The sequence below is a fragment of the Alexandromys fortis genome, unplaced genomic scaffold (genome assembly GCF_014885135.2).
Source record: "Alexandromys fortis isolate MF-2015 unplaced genomic scaffold, M_Fortis_MF-2015_v1.1 scaffold_41, whole genome shotgun sequence".
Classification (NCBI taxonomy): Eukaryota; Metazoa; Chordata; class Mammalia; order Rodentia; family Cricetidae; genus Alexandromys; species Alexandromys fortis.
In genome coordinates this window covers 12,087,043-12,105,932 of record NW_026067923.1, presented here as the reverse complement: position 1 = coordinate 12,105,932, position 18,890 = coordinate 12,087,043, and the positions used below count along the sequence as shown (strand labels likewise).

General features: G+C 43.4%; 1 protein-coding gene across 1 annotated transcript in view; it reads left to right on the top strand.

Annotated features, from left to right (window-relative positions):
- Mtfr1 (mitochondrial fission regulator 1) overlaps nt 1-15,941 on the top strand; it is a 30,501-nt gene extending 14,560 nt beyond the window's left edge. Inside the window, exons 3-8 of the mRNA XM_050142084.1 lie at nt 2,303-2,401; nt 6,852-6,967; nt 10,745-10,977; nt 12,524-12,764; nt 13,334-13,502; nt 14,080-15,941. Of these exons, the coding sequence (XP_049998041.1) occupies nt 2,303-2,401; nt 6,852-6,967; nt 10,745-10,977; nt 12,524-12,764; nt 13,334-13,502; nt 14,080-14,148 (927 nt within the window). The 3' untranslated portion in view covers nt 14,149-15,941. The remainder of the gene's footprint in view (nt 1-2,302; nt 2,402-6,851; nt 6,968-10,744; nt 10,978-12,523; nt 12,765-13,333; nt 13,503-14,079) is intronic.
- Nucleotides 15,942-18,890: the final 2,949 nt, after the last annotated feature.

The window sequence follows — 18,890 nt, the reverse complement described above, 5'->3', positions numbered from 1 at the left end:
ACCATCTAATGGAGGCTGTGACTCTTCTAAACATCCCAGCCATTATGACTTAGACCCTTGCTTCATTCTGTTGTCTTATGAAGTGCGGGGCAGTTCACAAGGGTCAGAAGAGCAACATTGTTAGTCTGCTGTGTGTGCTTAAAAAAAAAATAGTGACACGGAGCAGTCTGTGCTGACTCGGTAGGCAGAACCCACACAGTTTACTTATTCCTTATAATTAAAAGCTGAATCACTGGCCACTTCTCTTCCTGAAAGCACCTGGCATTCTTTGCCCCTGGTAATAAACAGATGGGAAGATGCTGGTGAGGGTTGCTGGAAGCTGGCAGAAGCTCTGGCTGCTGACCTGAGCAGGTCCTCTAGGAGTTTTTCTTTGTGAACTTTTTGTCCTCTTCTCTAGGCAGGAACTTGTTTCCTAGAGAGCTTGGGGTTTACTGCAGATAGGTAATTGTCACATTATGATGCACAAATAACATTCCATTTCTCCTACATCATAGTAGAATTTTGGCTCCAGGACTAAATGGGAGAAACTGGAAATGAGTGAGTGGTGTGGTCACCATTGCCCTATGGGTTTTGTTTTAAAAGATTAAGACCTATTACAATGTACCAGGTAAAAAGCGCAATGACTGTCTTCTAGTGACTGCTGTTTCTTGACTGGTGATTCTTTCGTTGCTCTGAGAGCGGTGGGAACTGTTCTGGTCCTTGTGGACTGAAGACTGCTAATGGCCCTCTAGTCCTTGGCGCATTGACATGTACTTGAAAGCTTGGGTAGCTTTACCTCTTAAATTCTTTGTGTTACTTAATTTATATTTTAGTTGTCCAAATTGTGCTGTAAGTTTTAGCTACATTTATAAAGAAAGAATTCTGGGTTTTGTTGGCTCTTATAGCCAATTTTCTGGAATTCTCTCAGGTAAAAGTTAGTGAAACCAGGAACATATATGATAGAAAAGCTTTAAAAATGTGAGGCAGATGCCTAAGGGGGTACCATTGTACCTCACAAACCTCACTTTGACTCATACATACTAGCGTACTAAGTTGGATTTGATTGCTAAATTTGAGAATTTAAACTGTTTCTGTGTTTCTCATATGCTGTACATGCGTAGAGATTGGTGTGAGGTCTGGTTTGGGTTAGTGATAGCAGCCACCACAGTAAGTGGAAACCAGCTGCTGGGCATAAAGTTTCCGTTGGTTCATTAGTTAGTATTCTAATTACGCTAGTATATTAGCGTAATTTCATTCTTTAAATTAGAATTTTGGCAGACCTTAAAAAGGGAACTGTCCATTTTTATCTTTCTGATTGGTATTTAATTTATTCAGTATTAAGAGGTAATTGAATATGAAAGTTTGAATAAAGTATGTTTTTTTTTTTTAAATTGCTCTTAGTACTGTGCTGCATTCTGTACCTCTCCAGTCTAGGCTTTCAGATGGCGCACTCACTCAGCGTGGGTAAGAAAAGGTGACGTTCCAGGTGGCATTGCAGTCACTCACGTTTCTGTGCGGTCTTTCAGTGTGGTCTACGACACTGCTTTTGCTCACAGAAAGTAGCCCTCATTGTGGCGGCTCCTAACTCACATAGCGTTTCCATAGGCCTTAAAGACAGGGCCCTTGAAGAAGGAGCCAGTGTGGCTGCATCTGTCCCCACTGATGTTTGTTTTGGTCTGTCACTTGTGTGTAGCAGATGACATTCATCACAAAATCACTCCTCAAGCTTCATGCTGATTCTGGATTTAATTTGAAAAATCACCATAACAAAAATGGCTCATGTTTCCAAAGTCTTGATTTTTTTTTAAAATTCTAAAACTAAAAATATGATAGGTAGCATTTCCTCTGTAGAAACATAAGAAATTAGTTTGTACTTCTAATGCAATATTATTTTAAGTTTGTTTGAGGATATTATTGGCTGCTGAGATGGCTCTTGCTGCCCAAGGGTAACAACCTGAGTCTGATCCCCAGAAGTCACGGAAAGTAGCAAGAGAGGAGACTCAGCAGAGCTGTTCTTCGACCTCCACATGCAAGCCAAGTCACAGACGTCTGAGCACACGTGCTCAGGCGCGCGCGCGCGCACACACACGCTCATAAATACTAATCTATTTCTATATATAGTATATTAGGCTTTATCACTTTAATACCAAGTGTCTGTCTGTCTAGGTATCCTTTCAATTTTGAATTGAGAAATAGTAGCTTATTTCCTAGAACACTTGGAACATTCTGATACTGTGATTAATGTGTTAGCACTCAGTAGCCAGTGTATTGTATTAGCAGTTTGAGAAGTTTTGTAAACGTTTGATTTTCCCTATTTCCTTAGGTACTTTGGTCTGGAAAGCCATATGGTTCATCTCGAAGTATCGTAAGGAAGATTGGTACCAACTTGTCTCTGATTCAGTGTCCAAGAGTTCAGTTTCAGGTAGGTACTGTGTCTTGTGTTTTTCAGATTTTTATGGTAATAAGGGCCTTGGAAATGTGAATGGGCAAGGTGCTTTGGAAGTACTGACTTGTTTTTGAGGCTTTCTCCTATTAATAACCCTGAAACAGAGGATTAGCAGTGAGGCCTTTCTAATTTTAGTTCCTCTGAAGTGCTTATTCCAGATCTTCAACATTTATCCTCCTCGAGATGCCTAGGGGAAGCTCGGGAAAGGTGGTAATTCCCTGGTGACCTTGAACCTATTTGGCCTTTGGGTGGTTATCTAATATTACAGCTAAAGAAGTCTTTTTTTTTTTTTTTTTTTTTTGTGGTGGTTAGGGTGGACCTGAGGGCTTTGCTATGCCTTGACCTTTTGCACTTAAAATGTTTCTTGGGATCAGCAAGACAACAGACATGATGATTTTGATACCAGGACCCTCATGGTGGGAGGAGAAAAGAGACTCTTAAATTGTCCTCTTGTTGGCATACTCACAGTGCCACACACACACACACACACACACACACACACACACACAAAGTAAATAAGTAAATGTAGAAATCATGAGTGTTTCCTTTCCGGCAATAAGTGTTCCTCACCGTGAAGGACTTGATGGTTTGTGTTTTGATGGATTTCTAAATTGTATGAAGTAAAGACAGAAGAACTGGGCATACACACTCCTGGTACCCAGCACTTCAGACACTGAAGTAAGAAGATCAGGAGTTACAGGCTCCCCTGGGCTACATAATGATACCATGTTTCTGTAACAAAAATGGAAACAAAAAAACGAGCCCTGGAATGGAAGTGCATTGTTAATGTTTTAAACTTCAGAACACACACGCAGGTGATCATAAAACTAATAGATAATTTGGAATAACCTGGGTAGGAGTTGATGGTAGGATGGTTAGTTTGGATCCCACTTTCTGCAGCTAACAGGCCTCTGGGGTAATTCAGTCTTTTTTTTTTTTTTTCTTCTGAAGACAGGGTTTCTCTGTGGCTTTGGAGCCTGTCCTGGAACTAGCTCTGTAGACCAGGCTGGTCTCGAACTCACAGAGATCCACCTGCCTCTGCCTCCCGAGTGCTGGGATTAAAGGTGTGTGCCACCATCGCCCAGCTGGGTAATTCAATCTTGACTGTTCTTTCTGGTAGGTAGTTCTGTTCCAGACTGTTTGCTTGAATTTTGAGGAGCGGTTTTTTTAGAAGTGTAAAAGTTCTGTGACTACACAAGTAAAGAGTTACATGTCCACTACAGGTCACCCATCAATGTGGAAGCAAAATGATCACTTAAAGAAAATGACCCATTTTTCTCTAACAGATTTGAAGCTTGTACTTTTTGCTAGGTGTTGATATCCTCCCTAAACAAGCAAATATGTTAGTAAACCCAGGGTTAGGATTAGGATCAGACCTGTCTTCTAAACTACAAAACCATATAGACGGAGCATAAACAGACTATAGTAGTTAAACCGTGTTAGGTGTTACAAAGCAATCGTGAGATGAATGGTTGAAGTGTGTGGGTGGATATGGACATATATGTAAATACGTAAGCCGTTTTAGAGCAGGTGCCCCAAGCCTGCTGTGTTTTGGTGTGTATAGACAGGTGTCCTGGAGGCCAGTCCACTGTGGACACTACCCATTCTGTTGAAGTCCGTTTCTCAGAGCCGTTTCACCTCGTCAGGATAGGTTCACTTAGTCAACGGTATTGTGGTAGGAGTCTAAGAGGTAATTGAGGTTTGAGTTACTGTTTTTGAAATTAAGAAATTCATTGAATTTCTTAAAACTTTAAAACCACAGTGTCTCCTCTCCATTTTCTATATCTTCGCTCTTTAATCTTTTCTGCTAACAGTAACTTCGACAGGACAGGGCCTTCCTGCAAACCAAGAGTAAGTCCTTTGCTTGCAGATGTCTCATGTCGTCCATGCATGCTTCTGGCAGTGACATCCAAACCATGCTTGAAGAGCTTGGCCTCGGTCCCCCTTGCCAGTGGCCCTCCTCTCCTTGGTCTGCACTTCCCTGAGTTGTCCTGGAAATCACCTTTCCCATGTCATGCTTATGGCACTCAGTGAATGGTTCTTGTCCAGCAGTACCTGAAATGGCCTTTTGAAAAGTTTGGGGTCAGTTTCTTTTGTCTCTCAGTCGAACTTGGTTTAAGTGGGAACAGCTTGTATTGGGGAGAATATCAGATCAAGGTGTAGAGACAGATCTTGAGGCTGCCTTGCTATTTCATATCATTGACCACATGTCATGTGTCCACATACATGGTAGATTGTAAAGTAAGTCCTGGGAGGTGTTATATTTTTGTTTTTTTGCTTTTACACTTTTAAAATTCTATTTGTGTGTATGTTTGTGTATGCATGCATGCATGTTCTGTGGAAGACATGTGGAGGTCAGAGGGTAACTTTCAGGAGTTTCCTCACAATGTGAGGCTCAGGAATCGAACTCAGACATAAAATTAGAAACAATGTTTGATCCTTAATTGTCATTTATGAAATCTTGAAAATTAGATTTGGATCCTTAAATGTGGCCAGTTGTTTTCCCCCTGTTTGAAATAATGTCTGACTATATAGCCAAGACCGGATGTGAATCCATGATCCTCTCTCCTTACTGCATGCACCACCATGCGCTGACTCAAGTCTCTGTTTTCCTGTTCTTCTCCCTTTTTGTTTTTGAAACAAAGTCACACATCCCAGGCTGTGTCCCCAAACTTTGTGTGTAATTGAGAATAATGACCCTCATGCTCTTATGTCATTGGGACTCAAGCTCAGGACTTCCCAAATGGTAGGCAAGTATGGACTGGTGAGCTCGTGAGCATGCATCAGATTACATCTACTTTTGATTTTAAGACTTTTTAAAATGGTTTTTCGAGACAGGGTTTCTCTGTAGCTTTGGAGCCTGTCCTGGAACTCACTCTTTAGACCAGGCTGGCCTGGTATGCACAGAGATTTACCTACTTCTGCCTCCCGAGTGCTGGGATTAAAGGCATGTGCTACCTGGTGATTTTAAGACTTTTTACTTTTCTATAAAAATTACAGAATTTTCAGCCTGCCTCCAAAATAAAGCATAGTTAAAGACACAGACGTACAGGGTCTGGTGTGTGGAGCCCTGCGTCTAGGGAAAGATGGTCTGAGTACTGGATAGTCCAGTACAGCTCTCTGATGAAGGCGCTAGTAAGTCTCTTTGACCTTTCTGTTTCTTTTTCTTCAGTTATAAAGCTAATTGTCTTGTTTGTTTCTTTCCTTCTGCTGGACTGCGGACTGACCTTAGGGTTGTTGCATGCTAGACAAGTGCTCCACAGCCGACCTCGCTCCCACCCTCAGCTTCACTTTTAGACCCTCACCTGCAAACTTTTACTTGTTGGCCACTGGCCTTCTGACTCTGACACATAATACGAGAAATGTAGCCTGATTTAATTCACTACATTTTCTTTGATATTTCTTTCAAGATAGTTTTTCTTCATCCATAGATTTACGTTTAGCCAGAGAATTCTCTTCGTTTTTATAATGGTGCTAATTTAAACTTAATCCCTTGCTATTTAACACTCAGAATTTAAGAGATCTGAGGCATTGAAAAGTTTGTGGCGTGAGTTCTGTGACCAGAACAGCTCTGCATTAGCTGCCGTTCTCGTTGCTGTGGCCAGATCCCTGGCAGAAGTGAAGGAAGGAAGGAAGGAAGGGTTGTTTTGTTCACAGTGAGGGCACGCCATCATGTCCAAGAGCAGATGCTGGGCTCTCAGCTGAGGCCTTTGTCTGCAGTCAGAAAGCAGAGACTTGCTGGTACCCAGCTGGCTTCCTTCTTAGCCACATTTAGGGCAGATCTTCCCCCCTCACTTAAACTAAGTTTAAATTGGTTTTTTGTTTGTCTATTTAAAGACAGGATCATACTGTGTGTCCAGGTTGGCCTTGAACTCACTACCCTGGTTCTGCCTATTGAATGTTCTGGGCGATCTCGAATGCAGTCAGGTTGATAAGAATGTTAACTTACCACTGGTGCACACAGCCGTCACCACAGGGGCCGACAGTGCTAACATCGCCATCGCTAGTGCACACAGCCGCCACCACGGTGGGACCTGTTTGTTGACGCTGCCCTCCACATTTTCTTCACCAAATCTTTTCAGGAACAGTGGCATCCTTTTTAGTTTGCTTTGGGTGCTAGAGTGCTCGGCCTCGAGCAGGCCATGAAAGTGCTCTACTGCTAAGCTACATTCCTAGCTCTGAGTCAGATTTTTAATACTTAGACTCTAAACTTTTTCTTAAACTTTTGGATGAACAAAACGAAAGATTTATGGTCTGAGAACTGGCTAATGTTAGGTTATGAAGCACAGTTTGGTAGCATATGATGTGAATAGTCAGCCTTTGGTGGAGGCCTGCCTGGGAGCTACTGGGCTGCTGGAATCTCTTTGGGTTTTAACTTTCTGTTAAATTGTGTGGATAAAGGACTTCCTCTCTCTGTAACCTCCAGCTTACCAGCCAGGCAACAGAATGGAGCCCCGCCCACCCGGGAGAGAACTTGGTGGCGTCTTTTGCTGATGTTGGATGGGTAGCCACAGAAGAAGGGGAGTGTTCAACAAGACTCAGGTTGGTTTGGAGGCTGCTGGGGTGAGGCGCAGTGTCTGCTGTTGTCAAGGATGTGTTGGAATACGTTAAGGTCCTGCTTTGATGATATCTTGCCCTGCTCTTTTTTCTTGAACAGTCTTCTTTGTGGTTTAGTTTTCAGAATTTACTATTTATAAAGTTCTCAGGAACATAGGTCCTAAGTCCTGGTGAACCACAGAATTTCCTGCCATTCAGGAGGTTCCATTCTAGCATGAGTGGTCCAGAAGAGGTATGAACGCTGGGTAACTGTAGTAGTTAGGACAGTCATTGGAGCACAGGGATCCATCAGATCAGAGAGAATTTGTGTACTTGAAGAATGTTTCTTAAAAAACTATCAAAATGAGTTGGGGTTACATGAGGGGACAGAGTTAGAGATGCTTCTCCATTTGGAAGCCCTCAAAGAATATTCGCTGTGCAGCCAGTCTACCAGCACATGCCCTTCACTCTTACCAGGTACTGGAGAGCAGACACAGTCAGGTAGCAGCACACTGGTGCCCTGGAGGAGATGCCAGGGCTACTCAGGGTTACACGCAGGTGGAGAAAGTCCCTGCATGATGCGAGAAGTTAGCTTGACTATGGAGGGGTCAGCAGGAGAGGAACAGATGGGAAGGGCTGTTTCTCAAAGGGTGAAGATCTTGTTTAAAGGTCAGCCTGAGACACCTGAGACTGTCTCAAAATAAAGTCAGGCCAAGAGTGGCTTCTCTTTACATCAAGAAGAATGATAATTACCCTAGTTAAGGGTACTATCGTCAGGAAACACTAGGAACCAAAAGTGACTTGGGGAGGAAAGGGTTTATTTCATTCACAGTTCCATAGAACAGTTCATCATCACGAAAAGCAGCGAGGGCAGGATCCTGGAGGCAGGAGCTGGTGCAGAAGGGTGCTTCCTGCTTGTTTCCCAAGGCTTGCTCAGCCTGCTTTCTTATAGAACCACAATGGGCTGGGCCATCCTCCATCAATCCCTAATTAATACCCAAAAGGCTTGTCTGGAGCAGTGGTTCTCAAGCTTTGGGTCAAGGGCCCCTTTGTAGGTTGAACAGCCTTTTCACAGGTGTTGTCTAAGACACCTGGAAAACACAGATGTTTACATTATTATTCATAAAAGTAGCAAAATTAGTTATGAAGTAGCAACAAAAACAACTTTATGGTTGGGGGTCACCGTCATGTGAGGAACTGTATTGGGGTCTCAGCATTGGGAAGGTTGAGAAGCACCATTGTTTCTGGAGGCAATTTCTCAATTGATATTCCCTCCTCTCAGATGACTCCCGCTGCATCAAGTTGACATAAAACAAACCAGCACAGTAACACAGTTGGTAATGTCAGCACATCACACTTTACCCAGGAGCCTGTGCTTTTCTACCTTAGACTGTGTGGGAGCCAAATGAAGCAGGTACAAGAAGACATCTCACGAGTAGAGATGGCATGGTGAAACCGAAATGTCACAGCTGTTTTCTGCTTTTTTTTTTTTTTTTGGTTTTTCAAGACAGGGTTTCACTGTGGCTTTGGAGCCTGTCCTGGAACTAGCTCTGTAGACCAGGCTGGTCTCGAACTCACAGAGATCCGCCTGCTTCTGCCTCCCGAGTGCTGGGATTAAAGGCGTGCACCACCATCGCCCGGCTGTTTTCTGCTTTTTAAACATCTGTGCTGGATACTTCTTTTTTTATATATTTGTTAAGATTTCAGTCAAATGAAAAGAAGGGTACTATTCACCTACAGTTATTCTGTAGAAATGTAATCCTCACTTTGTGTATGTGTGTGCTATGTGTGCTTGTTCATGTGTGTGGGCATACATGTGCACATATACAAACGTGTGGAGGTCAGAGGTCAGCCTCAGGTGATCTTCTAGTGCTGTCCATCTTGTGTTTCGAGACAAAGTCTCTCTGAGACCTGGGCTTGCAGATTAGGCTGGGCTGGCTGGCCAGTGAGTTCCAGGGATCCACCTTTCTCTGCCCCACAGGGCTGAAGCTGCAAGCGTGTTCCCCCACACCTAGCTTTTCACATGGGCTCTAGGGATCAAGCTTAGCTTCACAAGGGTGTGCAGTAAGAACTGTCTGTCAACTAAATTACCTCTCCAGACCCTCTTGTTTTCTGAGACAGGGCCTCCTATAGCCCAATCTGGCACTGAACTTGTTATGTAATGAAGGATGATTTTGATTTTGAGCTCCTGTCTCTCTTGCCTTTCCCACCAGAATCCTGGGATTGTAGGCACCTTCTGTTGTGTGCCCACTTTATGTAGTATGTGGTTTGAAGTCGGCGCTTTGTGCATGCTGAGCCAGTACTCCCCTGACTGAACCACATTTACTCCAGCTTCAGATGGGCTTTCTGTGTAGGCCAGGCTTGTTCTCATGACCTATGGCTTCATCCTCCCAAGTTCTGGGATGAAAGGCATGTGCCACCACGTCCAGCCTTTGGAATGCGAAACCTTTGGAAGTTTTTGTGAATGTTTATTTTTCACTCTATCTTTTAAACGAATTTCATCATCTGGTCGTCTCAGTGTCAAGGGAAAAAAGGAAGCAGTAACTGAGGCTTCAGACCCCAACACGTAAAGTCACAGCTGGGACACTAGGTGAGCCAAGGACTGGGGGGAACAGGCATTTATTCTTGAATTTTTTGTTGTTTTAAATCTTATAGGTGAAAGGCAACTTGCAAAACTTTTAACTTACTCATAGATTTGAACAAAACACCCAGATTCAGTTCCCAATGCCAAAAGCTAAGAGTCATTTCCACAGTTCTCAAGTAATAACAAAACAGCAATATCAACTTGAAGTGTTGCTAAAGGACTTGACTAATACCTCTGATTAGTAAATTTGGGTTTTTTAAAAATAAGGCTGGGCTGGTGGCACTGTCATGTAACCCCAGAACTTGGGGGCAGAGGTTGGAGCATCCTTGAAAGCCAGGCTGCCTGTGCAGGGAGCGAGACCTTTCCTCAGAAACTAAGAAAAAGTCTGACTGCATGTGACAGAGAAGCCATGAGGGAAGGTGTGTGTTTGAATAACGTGGCAGCCTAGTTTTCTTGCCTGAGAGTTTATTTTCTGTCTCAGATCTCCAAGCGTAGCTGGTGTCACAGAGCCAACCTTGCTGACCTCTGTAGTGTGGGCTGCCACGTTACCCGCTCTCACTAAAGTGCCGCGGTGCACCGGTCTCAGCAGAGGAAGGCTGAGGCTCAACCGCCTGAAGCTTTATTAGCCTGGTCAGCCATTGTTCTCCAGGAGGAACTGGAAAGTGCAGTCCTTAAGCTGCTCACAGTGCAACTGCTTCTGTTCTTTTGAGTAGTACAGGTTGGCTTCCAACTTACTGTGTAGTCCAGACTGTTTGGAATTAGCGATCTTTATACCAGGAATTAGGACTGCTTCCTGTACTCATGGAGAACTCTTCTGGTTTGTATGTTCCTAGTGACTGGCAGATCAGAGCCCAGGGAGCAGGGTCTTCAGTGTTGAGACTTTTCACAGCGCGGTTCTAAGGGGGAAATGACACGATTCCCTTTACCTTTCTGTTTCTGGGCTGTGGTCAGCTTATGTTGTTCCCACGTTTGTGTGATGTGTTCTGTCAGATCTGGGGAGTGCTGGCACTAGAAGGCATCGGCAGCTCTTCTGGGCTCTCGTGGTGCCTCTTGACAGTGGGGGAGCAGCAGACAGTAAAGGAGTGGGGCAGTGCTGGCCTGCAGCTGGAGAATGCTCACTCGTGTGATGGCATTGTACGCGTGTCTACTCATGTCTCCTTGACAGTCCTGTGATGGCCACCTTTGTGTTATCCTTGCAGGGCAGAGGTCAGGGCCAAGTCTCCCCTTGAGGATGACCGTCCTTGCTCTGAGGAGCCCCCAAGCATGCACATTACTTTACCAAACTTGTCTCAAGATGAGCCTCCTCCAAAGACAACACTGGCCAGTGAGGAGGCCTTGCAGAAGATCTCCGCACTTGAGAATGAGCTTGCTGCCCTTAGAGCTCAGATTGCCAAGATTGTGACCCTGCAGGAACAACAGAGTCTTAATGCAGGTATGTAACTCCCGTATTGGCTTGGGAAGGCAGGACAGTGTGAGCAACTAGTCTAATTCAGTCCATCTAGTGCAGAACCTGACGATTGTGTGTGTGTGTGTGTGTGTACACCTTTGTGTTTGGGAAGATGGCTAGGGAATAATCCACTCAGCAAACACTGAAATGCCTGCTGAAGTGTGCTGTTTGTGAGTGGCTGGCTGCTTTATGGGAAACTCAGCTCCCTCCATTTGACACCTCTCTTAGGCTTTCTGTTTAGTGAAAGGAACCAGTGTCTGAGTGGGACTTGTGCCAGATGCTGGTTACACCTGCATGGCCTGAGGTAAACATCTGATACTTCACCCCGCTCTCCTGCTCTAAATTGAGTAAAACAGTACCTGTGTTAGTTACCAAGTCCCTGTGCCATTAAGTCTGGAAAGGAAATACATGCACACAGCAGATACCTAATGGCTATTCTCTTCCTCTTGTCTAGAGGAGAAACCAAATTCAGGACTTTGCTATAATACTGTTAGTTTAATTAGTGTGAGGTTTTTTTCCCATGGAGAAGAAACTATGGTCTTGAAATCCTAGCCTGCCAATCTGCTGGAAGAAGTGGTTGTTTTTCCTGTTGCTTCAGTCCTAGTGAGATTCTTCACTGCCCTGTGTCTGAATCAGTTGGAATCTCCATGCAGTGTGGCATGATGGGTAAAGGTGCTTTGGGCACTGAGTACTCGAAGGTGAGGGGTGATCTTTCAGTGGTTTGCATAGACACGTCTTTGTATATCAAGTTCTGGCTTTTTCTTCTGTTAACTTGGAACTGTTTTCTTTACCTCCCTCTGCTGGTAGACAATGAAAACTACCATAAGTAGGAGGTGGTTGGAGTTTGTTGAGATGTCTCAGTTGTAATCGGAACACTCCCAGTAAAATTCTCAACAGGTAACTGTTGCCCCCAAGCCTCCTCAGTACAGTTCTGCAGCAGAGAAAGCTAACTTTGAGTTTCTTTAACACCTTATTACTTTTTTGTTTGAAAATTAAGTGTAACACTGTTTTGTGGGACAAGGTTTCCTTCTGAATCTCCAGCTGGCCTGGAGTTTATTATCCGGATCATGTTGGCCTTGAAGTGGTGCGGTCCTCCTGCTGCTGTCTTCTGAGTGCTGGGATTATAGGCATGTATCAAAGGACACAGCTAATATGATGCAAGCTTTTGTGATACTTTCTGAATTGTCCAGTGGTGTATTGAGGACAAATGTTTTGGAGTAAAAAGACTGCTTTGTGTTTATTTTGTTGTGAGTGATCATGCTGTGTGTCACAAACAGATACATCTAAAATCTCAAAAACACCTTTATTTGAATGGGATGTTTCCATTGGGTAAGTGAGTTCAGTGGAGTAGTAGCTCAGATTCAGACATTTCTGAGTAACTGAACAGCATTTTCCTTACAGAACTGAGACTCTTTTTAAGAATATTGCTTTTAGGAATACAGAACTCTGTTACATAGTTTTGCTTTTAAAAAGTGATGTTTTCTTGCCTGTTAGCAGAAAGATTAAGTTTGTTTCTTTGTTTCTTCTGTAGGTCACTGTAGCACCACTGTAGCGCCACCACCACCTCCCCCTCCTCCACCACCACCCCCTCCTCCCCCTCCATCAATGCTCCACCAAAGTATGTCTGCCATTGATCTGATTAAAGAGCGAAGAGAGCAAAGACTCAATGCTGGGAAGACTCTGGCTAAGAGCCACCCGAAGCCGCCTGATATGCCGAACATGCTAGAGATCCTAAAAGACATGAACAATGTGAAGCTGCGGTCAGTCAAGAGGTGAGGGCTCGCCTTCGTCCTTGTGTCCCCCTCTGCTCTGTAGAGCCATCTTTCCTTCAAGGAAGGTTAGCTGCTCCAACAGCTCCTCCAGACAGTACAGCCAAGGGCAGGCAAAGGCTGTGCTTTAGGCAGGCTTCTCAATTCCACCCTGTGTCATCCTCTAGACCAGGCTGGCCTTGAACTCTCAGAGATGCGCCTGCCTCTGCCTCCTGAGTGTTGGGACTAAGGCATATGTCATCACCCCCTGGCCGTAAACTCATTTCTTTAAAAAAGATTACCTATTTTAAGAAAAGGTTCCATATGTGTATGGGGAGGTCAGAAGACAGCTTGTGGGAGTTGGTTCTTGCCTTCCATATGAGCCCTGGGGATGGAATTGAGGTCTTCTACCACGGTGGCAGGCACCTTTACTTGCTGAGTCCTCTCACTGGCCCACACTGTGCCCCCTCTCCTGGAGGCCCCCAGCACACCCTCCTGCTAAGAGTGCCTATGTCACCAAGTAACTGCCGTCCACAGAAGACCTGTGAGGGACATTCCCATAGTGACCTTTGGTTTCTGCTCCCTTCTCAAAGGTCGGAGAAAGATGTAAAGCCTAGGCCAGTGGATGCTACTGACCCTGCTGCCCTCATAGCAGAGGCGCTGAAAAAGAAGTTTGCCTATCGGTATCGACACAATAGCCAGGGTGAAGCTGAGAGAGGAATTCAAAAGCCAGAACCGGAGGCTACCTCAGAGCCAGCCCTGGTGAGTATTGGCATATTTGGTGGATAAAGGGCACCCATATGCGTCTCCTGCATGATGGGCTAGGTCCTGTTCTCCACCTATATGGAGAGTGGAGCTAGATGGGTGGGGAAGGGTAGCTTTTGTTTCTGAGACACGAGATCCAGGCTGTCCTTAAACTTGGGATGTAGCAAGGCTGGTTAAACCCTGGTCTCACTATGTCCACCTCTATGTGGTGTGACCAAAGTGGTTGTGCCCCTGTGCCCTGCAAGGACATCTTTGTGTTTCTCACTGTAAAAGTTGTTCAGAAACCCCAAACTTACCAAGTCTACCCTGAATTTCCCTACAGGCTTCTGTGAAATTCAACCTAATAGAAATTTCATTATGGCAGTGTAGTGTTTATATTCAAATTGTAAAGATTTACTCAAAATACAAGGGGATCATTTTCCCCCATGCACCCTGAGTTTTCCTGGAGATCTGAGATGGCCATGGACGGTGTGCCAGGTCTCAGAGACTAAGCTGACCGCTCCCGTGCCAACTCCTGCCCAGGCTGTGAATGTGGGTACCTGCTGACCTATTTCTTCATGCTTTTTCCCTCCAGTTTGGTCCGCATATATTGAAGTCTACAGGGAAAATGAAGGCTTTAATTGAAAACGTTCCGGACTCCTAATGGACAATGAGTTCAGAAAGACTCCTGGTTCACCTGTTGGCTTGCAGAGCTGAGTGTGGCTGGTAGAAATCACCAGTGTGTAGTAAATTCCTGGCGGTAGTATTCATTGGTCTCCTTCTTAGCCTAATTAGAGGAGTGAGAGGTAGTGGAAGCACCAGAGGTTGGTTTGGCTCTTAGGAGATCTCGGCCAGTTCTGGAGCTTTCCTTAATACACATGTATTATGACATGTTTTTAATAGGTTTAATATTTGTAGGGTCTCAGAATACAGACATGCCATTTGTGGATGTTGCTGTTCATTCTCAATTCTTAACACTACCTGTTAATGTTTTATATGCACACATTTGTATATAAAACAGTATGTAAAAACTCACAAGGAATGGCATCAGTGAGGATCCTGTTATCTTCATTTTGAGTTTACTGGTCAGTGAGGGAGGAGCTGGTGTGCCCTGTTAGTAGAGGACAGTGTTGGAGATGGGAATGCTTCGAATAGGATTTACATATGTCCTCATTGTTTCTTTCCTCCTGGAGCTGAGTTTACATAAGCAGCAACAGATGTTTACTGCTGAGTTTCCGTATTGCTTTCTGTTAGAGGGAACTAAGGGCCCGGAAGGCTAAGCCTCATTGCTATCCAATCCTAGGAAGTCAATGTACTTCTCAAGTAGTAACAAATCCAATTATTGAATTAAATCTCTTTTTAAATAAAAGCCAGAATGTACCATCTTTCTTTTCAGTTTAATGAATGGCCTCAAAAAGATGATTTATTGCTAAATTAGGTTTTCAGTTGTCCAAGTTTACTATTGACATGATTAAACACTATGACCAAAAGAGCAACTTGGGAAGGCAAGGGTTTGTTCATCACAGTCCCATGTAATAGTTCGTCATCAAAAGCAGTGAGAGCAGGAACGCAGGCAGGGCAGGCTCCCAAAGGAGGAGCTGATGTGAAGGCCATGGAGGGTGCTGCTTACTGGCTTGTTCCTTAGGGAACCCAGGACCACCAGCCCAGGGGTGACTCCATCCACAATGGGCTGGGCCCTCCATCATCAATCGCTAATTAAGAAAATGCCTTACAGTTGGGTCTTAATGGAGGCATTTTCTTAGTTTCGGTTCCCTCCTCTCAGATGACTCTAACTTGTGTCAAGCTCACATAGAGCTAGCCAGCACAATACAAAATGTCAGCATAACTAAATTTATAAATTTTAAATATTGGTCAAAATATCCTTTCTAATGAAACATTACTGACTAGGTGCATAAATACCTTTTCAGTTGTTTATCATTGGTCAGCCGATTGATTACGTTATGCAGACAACCATAGGCGTTTCTAGAAAGTTGAAAACTGCCTTTATTATCCAGGGCTTGAAAGGACTTGTTATAATTTAAAGTACTTAATAAGTTTTCGTGATTTTTGTTTCCAATAAGTTCAAATGTCTTTAATATCATAATCTCTTACCATGAGTAAATCTTTGTATTATTTAAGTCTAGCGATTAGTTGTTCTTCCCAGGAGAATTAAGAGATGGGAAGTGTAGATAGGTATTTTAAGTTATTGAAAATATGTGCTCTAAATCTTTAACAAAGATTGAACTATTTTTCATAGTTTAGTTTAAAATGTGGTATGTTATTAATGTATATTGTTTCTAAATGTTTTCTATGGTTTGAATACTGTCTTTTATGAGATTCATAAAATTTGTCTGACCACATATTTTGACCTAAGAAATTTATATCAGTATTGAACTTGGCTAGCATTCCAATATATGAAAGTTATTATTTTAAAATAAAGCAAGCTGTTGAGTTTTTCTTTTGACTATACTATCATCTATTTGTACATTTACCTCCCTCTCTTCCCTTCCCTCTCCTCTGTAGGTATAGGGTAACTGGTAGTGCACTGTAGCCAGCACTGCCCTCCTTAATGAGCTGAGGCAGCTCTCACTCACTTCTCTTAGACTGGAGGCCTGAAGGAGAACAGCATGCAGCTAAGGAAGGAATTCTTCAAGTAGATGAACTTTGTGTCTGGTAGTGTTGCAGTGACAGTTTCATAGAGATGGAAAATGTGAGTCAGAGCACTGGACTTGAAGCCACCACGATTGTGGACAAGTGAATTTATTCTCAAGCCATTGAGACCCTTGTCTCAAAAATGAAGTTTACACTTTTAGTAGTATAAACCATTCTGAGCTCCTCTCGAGTCTGTTCCTTGGTTCTTCTTGGACACTCCCAGGAAATCCTGTAAGTGGGCCAGCGCTTCACTGGTCTTAGTGGTACCTTAACAACAAATAGAAAAACAAAATTACCATAGCAAAGTAAGGACCCAGCATCTTGAATTTTTCCGGAGGAAGCCGGCAGTATTTCACTCCAGGACTAAGGATGTTCCTCTAGCTAGAAGTTCTCAAACTTTGTTCTTTGGTAGATTCTCTAGTGTCTTGCAGCAGTCTATAGCCCGTCATGGTTAGAGCAGAACGTGGGTGTATTAATATTCTCAGGGCAAAGGCCAGATAGCACTTTCTATTTCAAACCAAGTGGTTATGGTAGGGGAGCCCTGGTTACTTCATGGTGAAAAGCCTCAATTTAAGGACAAACCTAAGGTATAACATGTCTGTCTTTGTTGCCCAGTGGCCAGCCTATCTACTGACCAGATGTTTTTTATGAAAGAGTAAAAGGTGCATGTCCAAGGGGATTTTATATTAGAAACCAGTATCTTAAGAGGGAAAAAAGGCCTCACATGTAGTGTTAGTCTTTCTGGAATACTGAAATTGACGACAGAGCACACAGGTTGTGTGTAACAGAATAAGGGTCATGTTAGCCAGATGGTTCTTGTCTTCTGCCCTCCCTGACACATAGAATATGGGCAACTGACTAAGCCATTATATTCAGACTTCTTCCAGAAATCTGAATGGAAGCCTTGAGGATGTGTGGCCCTAACACCTTGAGGGTGTAATGAGGTGTAATTTGCTTAGCACTTACTATCCATTTGGCTTGATGGAGTGAATATTTTAGAGGCCAGGAAACACTCAAAAGATTAGGTACCTCTTGAAGAACTTAAATCCAGGTCTGCCATTCTGTGGACACCACTCCTAAAAACCACACTACATAAACCTGCTTCCTAAGGAGAAACTGAGGCAGAGAGAGGAAAATAGGAACCACCAGCAAGGGGAAGCTCCCAGGATGGCTGAATTCCATCCACATCTCCTGAAGTTCAACCCGAACTGATGTGTCCGCTATAATAGAAACACTTAGCCCCTTCTCAGATGGAAAATCCAGTTTCTGTTAATGTTCACTTTAACACAGACGGGAGCCTTCTGCATGGAGACAGAGCTCTGCCACTGGGCTGTCCCAACACCTAGGAACGCAAGGCCTTAACTCATTAGAGGAGTGCGGCTGGATCAGTGTTCTTCTCAGAGTAAGGAATTATTAGCCCATTCTTCCAATGGCCACGTGAGGATAAACTAAGTTAGCCAGTCTACAAGGTGGGAAAGAAGCCCCTCCTGAAACAGCCATCCTGGCTCCTGATCATACTTGTTTCCAGTCGTGAGCTGTCCTGTGCTTCCGCACCTGAAGAAAACCCACAGGCAGACTTTGATGTTTCCTTCAAAACTTTATAATTTTTATAAATTTAAGATAAGAAACTGTGATACATTAATTACAGTTTTCTGAAATTTTTATGACATGTTCAAACAGTGAAAAAATATTTCAAATTTATTACACACACACAGACACATACACGGGTGGAAGAGAGGGTTTAAAGACAAATGGATTTTTTTTTAACAGAGACTACTGAATCAACTAAAAACCGTAAATGACTAAGTCAGCAGGTTTCAGTTGTAAGTTCAGAGCCAACAAGAAGCTGAATACTGAAAATAATGGCATTTCTCTTTCCTCTTTCATCCTACCAGATTCTAAAAATGGAGTCCAGGGTAACTTACAAAGCTTAGGCATGAAAGTTTAAAGTCAGTATTTTACTCATTTTGAATACTTAAAACTGTATTCTTTAATCAAATTTGAATGCCGAGTGATTTCGGTAGAGATACTAACGGTGCTAGTTTCGTCCTTAAGCCTGTCTCTCAAGCAGTACTCCAGTGCCACCCTTCATACACAACTATGAAAACCAATCGCATTGAGACCCTGGCTTGTAACTTTTAATGCTCTTTCCAATTGTTAACTCCCAGCACCATGTTCGACACAACAGGATCCAGACATCGTTTACCATACAGCTTCAGCTCTACCAAACCACTCCTAGCTAAAGGGTACATTACACAGTAACCTGTTTACCGATGGCCCAGTTCACATCCACCCTACACCGTGCACACTGAAGAACAGAAGAGACCATGTATGTTCCTGTCAGCTCATCCCCCGTGTTGGCCTGCGGTGGTGGTTATCCTCCTGAAGCCCATGTTGGGGGTCCTCCCAATGCCTGCAAATCTCCAGTGCAGCTTACGTTGCAAATAACACACCGGAGACAGGCTAACTAGTTTTTGCATGTTCCTTTTAAAGCAGTATGATTTTTAGGTCTTAAATAGGAAACAAACATCAAAAAGCATTGCGGAAAAAGACCATTTTGAACCATAAAGGAATCACTAGCACCTCTAACCTATACCTCAGGTATAGGGGATTTTTCCCAGGTTCACAAAGGACAAAAATAGAGAATTTTGATTTAAAAAAAAATACAAAGTCTTGTTACAAACCATTATGTTTAAAGTACAAATACTAATAAGGAACCAGATTTGTGGTTTAGGTAGGACTTATTAAAATTTT